Below are 11273 nucleotides of genomic sequence, written 5' to 3'. Positions count from 1 at the left end.
TGCTCCAGATTGTTGGTATTATGAATCCCATTCTTGTTGAACAATTTAGTGGTCACTATCCCCAAAGGTGTCACTAATTCAATTTTTCCTGTGACATTTTCTTGGTCATTTATGGATACAAGAGCAAGATTAGCACTGCTTCGAGCAGCTTCCTCAATATGCTTGATCATGAAGCAGTCATACATTACAGCACAATCATTACAGCACAGAAGGAGGCCATTCGGCCCATTGTGTCTGCACTTGTTCTCCGAATGAGCAATTCATCTAGTGCCATTCTCCTGCCTTCTCCTCGTAACCCTGCACATTCTTCCTTTTCAGATAAGTCCAATGCCTTTTGAATGCCTCCATTGAACCTGCCTCCACCACACTCTCAGGCTGTGAATTCCAGACCTTAACCACTTGCTGCGTGAAAAAGTTTTTGCTTTTACCAACTCTGATGCTAAACCACTTGGGTTTTCTCAATTTATAGTTAGTTAATTGAAGCTGTCCATCAATATGATGCTTCTCTTCTCACATGCTCCTATCTCTTCCTGGATCGCAATGTTTTCCTTCTTATGCTGACTTGGGTTTTTGTAGCATTCCCCAAATGTAGCTTGATCTTTTTGTCTCGCATTAGAAATGTTTAATCAAATAAGTTCATGATGCACAAATTATGATATAACTATAAATAAGGTAAACCCAGAGTATTACTTTAAAACTACCCTAGAAAGTAGGGCCAAAAAATATAGAATCATAGAATGGTTACAGCACAAAAAGAGGCCATTTGGCCCATTGTGTCCATGCCTGCTCTCTGCAAGAGCAACTCACCTAGTCCCACTCCCCTGCCTTTTCCCCTTAGCCCTGAAAATTTTTCGCCTCAAAGAATTACCAGTTGCCTTTTGAAGGCCTCGATTGAATCTGCCTCCATCACTCTCAGGCAGTGCATCAATCGCTGCGCAAAAACTTTTTCATGTCACTGTTGCCTCTTTTGCCAATCACCTTAAATCAGTGTCCTCTGGTTCTTGATCCTTCTGCCAATGGGAACAGTCTCCCCCTATCTACTCTGTCCAGCCCCCTCATGATTATGAACACTTCTATCAAATCTCCTCTTAACCGTCTCTTCTCCAAAGAGAACAGACCCGGCTTCTCCAACCTATCCATGCAACTGAAGTTCCTCATTCCTGGAACCATTCTCATGAATCTTTTCTGCACCCTCTCTAATGCCTTAACATATTTCGAAAAGTGTGGTGTTCAGAACTGGACACAATACTCCAGTTGGGGTCAAACTAGTATTTTAAACAGATTTATTATAACTTCCTTGTTTTTGTACCCTATGCCCCTATTTATGAAGCCCAAGATCCCATATGCTTTGTTAACTGCTTTTTCAACCTGCCCTGCAACCTTCAATGATTTGTGCACATATATCTCCAGGTCCCTCTGCTCTTGCACCCCCTTTAGAATTGTACCCTTGCCTCTCCTCACTCTTCCTACCAAAATGAATCACTTCACACTTTTCTACATTAAATTTCATCTGCCACTTGTCTGCCCATTCCACCATCCTGTCTGTGTTCTATTGAAGTTTATCACTATCCTCCCCACAGTTCATAATACTTCTAAGTTTTGTGTCATCTGCAAATTTTGAAATTGTGCCCAAGTCTAGGTCATTAATAATTATAAATGAAGAAAAACAGGGGTCCTAACACCGACCCATGGGGAACCCCATTATATACCTTCCTCCAGTCCGAAAAACAACTGTTCACAACTCCTGTTTCCTGTCACTCAGCCAATTTCATATCCACGCTGCTACTGTCCTGTTTATTCCATGGGTTCTAACTTTGCTGACAAGCCTGTTTTATGGCACTTTATCAAATGCCTGAAAATTAGTAGAAGGTAAATTTAAAACATTACTCAAAGACCAATAAATATAACAAATAATTTTTTGGATGGTATAATACAGCCAAAAACATTGCAGCACTTCAAAATATAGTTGGATCCTTTGACGGCACATACTTGCAGGATAAACTTCAATTATCTGAATGTCCTTTTCTCATCTTTAATTTCTCCTCCATTTAAACTGGTTATTTTTCCCCTCACTCACCTCTTCAAGCACTGTTAATAATTGTTCAACTGATGAATTGCTAACATCGCCGATTAATAGTGCCTGTTTAATGTTGTCGTCAGTGATACGCATCATTTTCCTTTTCACAAAGTAAATTCCTTTAGTTTTAATTAAAGCAGGAAATCCCAAACTTGCAACTAATACTCCTGCACTGTTGCTATAGATTACCAGAATCATTGTGTCTTCTGTATTGAAGAAGTCCATCACTAAGCGTTTGTTTTCTTCTGTCCCAGAAAATTTTGTCCATTTTTCTGCTTTTATATTGAAAAACAGCAGAGTTAAGCTCTGCAAAAAAGCCATTCGTGGGTCATGCTCTTGTTCATGAGTTATTTCCTCCTCTTCTTCCATTGTCCACCTTCAAGCAGTTTTGCCAAATCAAAAAAAGCTTTCTTGAAGTCAAGAGTAGTTTTTCTCTTCCTACAAACAAATGGTAAGAGCATAAAATAAATCTTTTTTTAATAAGGTGTTAAAAATCTTATGTCTACATTACGTTTGTAGACTTCCTGTCTACAATTCCTAACTTGCTGTTGACACAGTTGTGTGACAAAAATGTGATAACATTTTCCCATTATAAAATTCTTTTCCATCTTTATAATTGAACCTTTATGTATACACTGGCAGAAACGTGCAAAACACTTGTGGTGAAATTAGTATCTTTATTGCGACAGTACTTCTTTAAATCTCCATCCCATGCCATCGTATACCCATTACATTCCTTCTTCCTATGCGATACCCATCCCATCCTTCCCAGGCCGTCCCTGTCCAGCTCCCCCGCCCCCAATCCCTCCAGCCAAGGTAACTTTATTGTTGGGCTCCCCTTACCTTCTGCTGTTCTAACAAGACCTCCACCCTGCTGCACCACCATCAACCATCCCTCTCATGTTATTCCCCCTACCTCCCCAATCCCTCCAGCCAAGGTAACTTTGTTGTTGGGCTCTCCTTACCTTCTGCTGTTCTTTTTCTTCACCAACCACCGCATCCAACGCCCCCCCCCCTCCCCCACCCCACACATCACCGCTGCTGCCGCCAGCATCCACTGGCAGCTGCACATGCCTCATGCACTCCAGCTGAAACAGTAGAGTAGCTACGACTCAAAGCAGTGACCACCAACTAAAGCTCACAGAAAAATAAGGTTCTTTACTTCAGGGGGCCGTCAAAGAGCATGTGGACAGACACAGCTTTGAGCCCTGCTCCTCACACTTTGATCTCTCGGCCTACATTTATTGGAAGTTGAAATGTTCCCAACTGCAGGGGGCGGGGGTGGGGCTGGTGAGTGGAAGTGGGAGGAAAGAGGGCAGCGAGAGGGGAAAATCAGATGGGAGAGTTTGTTATGCCCAATATACATGATACTTTGGTGTTGCAGTAAAACGTTACAATATCTATTTAGCCAACTGTCAACCCACAAGTGCAAACTTTCACTGGAATAACATCCAACTAATCAAAACAGTCCAGACAGACATAAAAACTGGGTATTATAGATTTAACATTCTATAATTATACTTTCTCCCCAGTGGTGGCGACACTGCCACATCTCAGTTTTGCATAGAATGATATAGCACGGAAGGTCATTTGGCCCATCCTACCTATGCCAGAGGTATCTCAATTAGTCCCAGTCCATTGCTCTTTCCCCAAAGCCGACAAATTTTTCCACTTCAAGTATTTATTTAATTCCCTTTTGAAAGTTATTACTGAATCTGCTTCCACCATCCTTCCAGACCATAAACAACTCACTGTGTGAATTCTTTTTTCATGTCGCCTATGATTCTTTTGCCAACTACCTTAAATCTGCGTCCTCTGGTTACCGAATTGTCGGCCACTGGAAAAAACATTCTCATTTATTCTATCAAAATATTTAATGAATTTGAACATTTCTATCAAATCTCCCTTAACTTTCTCTGCTCTAAAAACAGCCACTCCAGTTTCTCTACTTAAGTGATGTCTTTCATCTCTGGTACTACTCTTGTAAATCTCCTCTGTACCTTCTGTAAGGCTTTGCCATCATTCTTAAAGTGCTGCAAATTATGTTGAAGATCTGTGTGAGGGATTAAAAATACATCGGTAAATGAAAACAAAAGGGACTACTGACAATGCAGCCAACCTGCATCAAGGACTCTCGACAGAGCATTGACTCTGCATGATTTAGGATCAGTGACAGGAAACAAACAATAGTGGTTAATGGATGTTTTTCAGGCGGAGGAAGGTTTGTAGTGGAGTTCCCCAGGGATCAGTGTTGGGACCCTTGCTTTTCTTGATATATATTAATGACCTAGACCTTGGTGTACAGGGCAAAATTTCAAAGTTTGCAGATGATACGAAACTTGGAAGCAATGTGAACTGTGTGGAGGAGTGTAGAACTTCAAAAGGACATTGACAAGTTGGTGGAATGAGCAGGCAGGTGGCAGATGAAGTTCAATGCAGAGAAATGTGAAGTGATTCATTTTGATAGGAAGAACATGGAGAGACAATATAAAGGGTACAATTCTAAAGGGAGTGCAGGAGCAGAGAGACCTAGGTGTATGTGTGCACAAGTCATTGAAGGTGGCAGGACAGGTTAAGAGAGCGGTTAATAAAGCATACAATATCCTGGGCTTTATTAATAAGGGCATAGAGTATAAGAGCAAGGAAGTTATGTTGAACTTGTATCAGACACTAGTTCGGCCTCAGCTCGTGTATTGCATCCAGTTCTGGGCGCCGCACTTTAGGAAAGACGTGAGGGCATTGGAGAGTGTACGGAAAAGGTCTGGACAGAGTAGAGAGAAACTGCACTTGTGAAAGGATTGAGAACGAGAGGGCACAGATTTAAAGTATTTGGTAAGAGAAGCAAAAGTGACATAAGGAAAAAATTTTCATGCAGCGAGTGGTTAAGGACTGGAATGCGCTGCCTGAAAACGTGGTGGAGGCAGGTTCAATTGAAGCATTCAAAAGGGAATCAGAGAGTTATATGAAAAGCAACAATTTGAATGGGAGAAGGCGAGGGAATGGAATGAGAGGTATAGACAGGGTGGATAGCAAGAAGCTTTTTCCCCAGAGTGGGGGTTTCAATTACTAGAGGACACGAGTTTAAAGTGAAAGGGGAAAAGTTTAGGGGGGATATGCGTGGAAAGTTCTTTACGCAGAGGGTGGTGGGCACCTGGAACGCATTGCCAGCGGAGGTGGTAGATGCGGGCACGATGGAGTCTTTTAAGATGTATCTGGACAGATACATGAATGGGCAGGAAGAAAAGAGATACAGAAGCTTAGAAAATAGGCGACATGTTTAGAGAGAGGATCTGGATCGGCGCAGGCTTGGAGGGCCGAAGGGCCTGTTCCTGTGCTGTAATTATCTTTGTTCTTCTTTGTTCAACTGAGCGCCAGTGCGGACACGATGGGCCGAATGGCCTCCTTCTGCAATGTAATGATTCTGTGATCAGGGTTTGGAGTTGAGCGTATTGGGCTTTGAAACGTTATCCCTAACTTACATGAAATATTTAAAAAAAACAAATCTGCAGCGTTCACAGAATAACAAGAAGATTTTAGACCCGAAAGCACCAGGATAGATACCATTTGGTAAAAATGAACTTTAATTTATTCAGTCGCTAAATCAACTGGCATAAACACACCTGTCCATGATATGAAATAAGGTAGTTTCAACATAACTGCTTTCAACACAAACCTTTAAATCGTTTCAAACGAAATAAATCTATTCTAAAGATGATTACCTGGGGGAAATAAACAAACCTTCCGTATCACCCCCTAACTTCAGTTTAACGGTTATTCGCCGGACGACCTTTTCAAATCAACCGACTTCCAACTGTCATTTTAGCGCGTACCATCAAGGGAGGGATGCGAGTAGAATAGACGTTAATGTCGCAGGTGTCTGACGGCAATTTATAGCTATCCCCAATCTATTTATCATTTCATTTCACTAAGAACACTTGTGTAAACTTTGCGCGATGACAGTCATGATTAGATAATAATTCTACTTTAACTCATCTTCTCCCCACCCACCAACCACACGTCCAGCGGGTGAGTGGAAGTTGGCAGTTCGCCAAGCGCGAGAGGGGCGGGAACATGGTGCGCTGTGGTGAGAATAAACTGAGAAATAACGTTAACCGCCCAAAATGACCTGCTTTTTTATTATCACTAGTTTTTTTGTGGCGGAAGAAACTGAGAAGGAAAATACCCAGCAATAGCTTTATTTTTAAAAAGCAAAATATTGCGGATGCTGGAAATCTGAAATAAAAACAAGAAATGCTGGAACCACTCAGCAGGTCTGGCAGCATCTGTGGAAAGAGAAGCAGAGTTAACGTTTCGGGTCAGTGACCCTGAATGTTAACTCTGCTTCTCTTTCCACAGATGCTGCCAGACCTGCTGAGTGGTTCCAGCATTTCTTGTTTTTATTATAGCTTTATGTTTGATTGTCGAGTGCCTCGCGCAGCGGAGGCTGAAAATCTAAAATTCGAAAACTAAACAGAGCAGAAAATTCTAGAAAAACATTCAGCATAATAAACATCCTCCGTGTAGAAAGAGAGAAAGTGGATAGTTGTGCTTTTCAGGTCAATTGTATCCCCCGCCTCGCCCTCCATGTGCGATATGTCGGCCAGGCTAAGACTTGCAGTTTTCTTTCCCCCATTGCAGTGCGGAGCTTTTAATTGGAGCTTGAGTATTTCGACCCAAGTCATTGGCCCTTCTGACACGTCATGCATGAGCAGCACTGCACACCCCAACACCGGGCAGCAGCAGCAGCTGGCACACAATGGTCTAGATCACTCAGGAACTAATGGCTTGGGCACTTGTAATAGGGGTCAGGTGGGAACCCTCACTCACCTTGAGTTTGTAAAATATAATTCACAAAAGAGTTTCTGATGCTCAGCCTTGCAGGCAATATCAGGATGAACCTGCTTCATCACTTCTTCCTGGACTTTTTAACACCACTACCCGCCCCAAACCTTTGCTGGCACTTATTCAAGTCTTTCATGGGAGCTGTTTTCTTCTTCGGCAATTTACTTGCATTGCCTGTTGAATAGATATATTAAACTTCTGCCTGGTGTTGTTGGGGTAAAAGCCAGCGTCCTTGTTCTGCAGCTCTTCCAAAGGTTGTTTCTCCTCCTTCTGCCATTTCCTTGTTCTCCTCATCCTTGGTAATGACTACAAATGTCTTGATTAGCCTGTGGGAAGAAAAAGCAGAGGGTTGATATGGTTGCCAGTGCTAAGATGCTCAATGGGCTGAGGTGTACAGCAAGGTTGGACCCTGCCCTGAAGCAACAACAGTCTGATATTCGACCTGGCTCAGGATTCTTGCTCCCACATCTCTCCAAACCGCCAGCTCTCTGATCACCTCAACTTCCTCCATGGCCATGATGGTACAGTAAACTAGAGGCTCCACTACGTTCACTTCACGTAGGATCAGAGAGTGGAGGTTTGCTGCCCTCGTCCCTGTTTGCCCTCTCCTGAAATTTGTTTGCCATCTTGCCCTTAAAAGAGAAAAATTAGACTTCCAGTCATTTGAATGTGTGGAATATGCCATTCATCTGCATCTTTCCAGGCTTTTCACTATGAGGTCACTGATCAATTTGTTCTACCTCAGAGACTTGTATGTCGTACCTTCAGTAGGTGAGGGAGAACATGGTGAGTGGCTCCCGCTCTGGTCAGGTCATCGGTTTTCTAATGACACTGCTCTACTGTACTGGGAACTATGGATGTGGCATTCAGTGACTGGCACCTCTTGTCCATGACTCCTAATTGCAGAGCAGATAATCCCACTTCCCATCACTTGTCCAGGAGAGCCTGCAGGTACCCTCCACTAAGATCTTCTTCCTAGCAGTCCTTTCCTGTTAAAAGGGAATGATTTGAAACATTGGAGATTGAAGCAATTTAAAAGAATTTATTAAAAATCTTTCAAGGCAGAGAGCTGTCTGCCACTTGACTTGCACCTCCAGGCATCCTCTGAAAGAATTTTTATCCTCTGCTTTAACACCTTGTGAGCCCCATTGGTTACGTTCCAGTTATGTTCAAACCACACTTAGGTGGGCTGTGAGCATTCTAGGAGAGGTAACGAGCAGTTGGGGTAAAGGAATGATGCAGTAAAAAGACAGGGAACGAGAATATATTGTTGAAGCAGCAAACTCAATGGGTAGTGCACAGCACCCAAGGGGAAGATTAATGAACACTCGTGGAAAAGGCCAGAAGTGGCCAAACCTTGATCTAGGACAAGAAACAGATGTAAAAGGCAGGTCTCCACTTTGCCACAACTAATGATGAGGTCATATGGGTAAATCTCAGTCAAGGAGAGAAATCTATTGCTGGGAGTAAATGAAGTACTTTCAATCAAGAGTCATCTAATTCATCTGTGCGAACCACACAACTAATAATACCATGTTGTTTTCAAAAACCAAACAAGTCTAAAAAGAAATGAAATAAAAACAAAGACAAAAATAAAACCTTCCCTCTTCTTTCTTGAATGTAGGTTCAAATAGTCCCCATCTATCACCATTCTCCTCCACCTGGCTGAACTTGCTCTTACATTGGCCAACTTCTCCTTTAACTCCATTCACTTCCTCCAAATGAAAGGTGTTGCTACAGGAAAGTACATGTGTTGTAGCTATGCCTGTCTTACTGGGATGCGTGGAACATTCCTTGTTCTAGTCTGATTCAGTTCCCCTCACTCACCTTTTTCCAGTACACTGATGACTATTGATGCTACTTCCTACTCTCACCTGAGTTGGCAAATTTCATCAACTTTTCTTTCAATTTTCCACCCTCCCTCACCTTCGCACATCTCCAACTCATCATCCTTTCCCTTCCTGGACTTGTCCGTCTCCATTTCTGGGGATAGACTGTTGGCCAATATTTACTATATGCCCACTGACTTTCACAGCTCTTTTGATTACATTTCCTCCCACCTCATTTCCTGTAAGGACTCTATTCCATTCTCCCAGCTTCTTCATCTCCATTGCATCTGTTCTGACAATGTCATCTTCTATGCCACATGGCGATGCACTAACAGGAGGAGGAGGATCCATGAACATCCCCATCCTCAATGTCAATGATTGTTTTTCAGACTGTAGGAACAAAAACAGTAGTGTTCCCTAGGGGTCGGTAAAAAGACCACTGCTTTTCTCGATAAATATGGGTCAAGGGATGGCATAATGGTAATGCCACTGAACGAGTAATCCAGAGTCCTTGGCTAATGCTCTGGGGACATGGGTTTGAATCCCATCATGGCAGACAGTGAAATTTGAATTCAATTAATAAATCTGGAATTAAAAGCTAGTCTAATGGTGACCATGAAATCATTGTAAAAACCCATCTAATTCACTAAGGTCTTTCAGGGAAGGAAATCTGCCGTCCTTATCTGGCCTACATGTGACTCCTGATCCACAGCAATATGGTTGACTTATGAATACCCTCTGAAATGGTCTAGCAAGCCAATTAGTTGTATTATACTACAAAGTCCAAGAAGAGGAATGAAACCGGATGGACTACCCGGTATCGACCCAGGCACCGGAAACAACAACGGAAAACCTGTCGACCCTGCAGAGTCCTCCTTACTAACATCTGGGGGCTTGTGGCAAAATTGGGAGAGCTATCCCACAGACTAGTCAAGCAATAGCTTGACATAGTCATAGAGAATCATACCTTACAGACAATGTTCCTGATGCCACCATCCCTGGGTATGTCCTGTCCCACTGGCAGGGCAGACCCACCAGAAGTGGCGGCACAGTGGTATACGGTCAGGAGGGAGTTGCCCTGGGAGTCCTCAATATTGACTCCGGACCCCATGAAGTCTCATGGCATCAGGTCAAACATGGGCAAGGAAACCTCCTGCTGATTACGACCCACCATCCCCCACCCCACCCTGTCCCAGCTGATGAATCAGTGCTTCTCCATGTTGAACACCAATTGGAAGAAGCACTAAGAGTAGCAAGGGCACAGAATGTACTCTGGATGGGGGACTTCAATGACCATCACCAAGAATGGATTGGTAGCACCACTACTGACTTGGCTGGCTGAGGCCTAAAGGATATGCTGCAGGTGGTGAGGGAAACAACAAGAGGGAAAAACCTACTTGACCTCATCCTCACCAAATCTACCTGTCGCAGATGCATCTGTCCATGACAGTATTGGTAGGAGTGACCACCGCACAGTCCTTGTGGAAATGAATTCCTATCTTCACATTGAGGATACCCACCATCATGTGTGGCACTACCACTCTGCTAAATGGGATAGATTTCAAACAGATCTAGCAACTCAAAATTGAGCATCCATGAGACACTTTGGGCCATCAGCAGCAGCAGAATTGAATCGAACCACAATCTGTAACCTCATGGCCCAGCATATCCCCCACTACCATTACCATCAGGATGGGGGACCAACCCTGATTCAATGAAGAACGCAAGAGGGTAGACCAAGACCAGGGATACCTAAAAATGAAGCGCCATCCTGGTGAACCTGCAACACAGGACTACTTGAATGCCAAACAGCAGCAGCAGCATGCAATTAACAGAGCTAAGTGATCTCACAACCAACGGATCAGATCTAAGCTCTGCAGACCTGCCACATCCAGTCGTGAATTGTGGTGGACAATAAAACAACTAACAAGAGGAAAAGGAGGTTCTGCAAGTCTCCCCATCCTCAATGATGGGGGAGCCCAGCACGAGTGCAAAAGACAAGGCTGAAGCATTTGCATCCATCTTCAGCCAATCCGATTCACTCCACATGATATCAAGAAACGGCTGAAGGCAATGGATACTGCAAAAGCTATGGGCCCTGACAACATTCCAGCATTGTGCTTCAGAACTAGATGCGCCCCTAGCCAAGCTGTTCCAGTACAGCTACAACACTGGCATCTACCCAGCAATGTGGAAAATTGCCCAAGTACATCCTGTACACAAAAAGCAGGACAAATTCCACCTGACAAATTAGCACCCTATCTGTCTACTCTCGATCATCAGCAAAGTGCTGGAAGGGGTCGTCGACAGTGCTATCAAGCAGCACTTTCTTAGCAATAACCTGGCTCACTGATGCCCAGTTTGGTTTCCGCCAGGGCCACTCAGCTCCTGACCTCATTACAGCCTTGGTCCAAACATGAACAAAAGAACTGAACTCCAGAGGTGAGATGAGAGTCACTGCCCTTGACATCAAGGCAGCATTTGACCAAATATGGCATCAAGGAGCCCTAGTAAAACAGGAGTCA

General features: G+C 43.5%; 1 protein-coding gene across 1 annotated transcript in view; it reads right to left on the bottom strand.

The window, feature by feature from the left end:
- LOC137384384 (dynein axonemal heavy chain 17-like) overlaps positions 1-5848 on the bottom strand; it is a 1056876-nt gene extending 1051028 nt beyond the window's left edge. Inside the window, exons 1-2 of the mRNA XM_068058353.1 lie at positions 5797-5848; positions 2078-2515 (exon numbers count right to left, since the gene is read on the bottom strand). Coding sequence (XP_067914454.1) covers positions 2078-2446 — 369 coding nt within the window. The 5' untranslated portion in view covers positions 2447-2515; positions 5797-5848. The remainder of the gene's footprint in view (positions 1-2077; positions 2516-5796) is intronic.
- Positions 5849-11273: the final 5425 nt, after the last annotated feature.

Source organism: Heterodontus francisci, chromosome 26, assembly GCF_036365525.1.
Source record: "Heterodontus francisci isolate sHetFra1 chromosome 26, sHetFra1.hap1, whole genome shotgun sequence".
Classification (NCBI taxonomy): domain Eukaryota; kingdom Metazoa; phylum Chordata; class Chondrichthyes; order Heterodontiformes; family Heterodontidae; genus Heterodontus; species Heterodontus francisci.
Note: the sequence above shows the minus strand (reverse complement) of the source record. Positions and strands in the feature narration are given on the sequence as shown.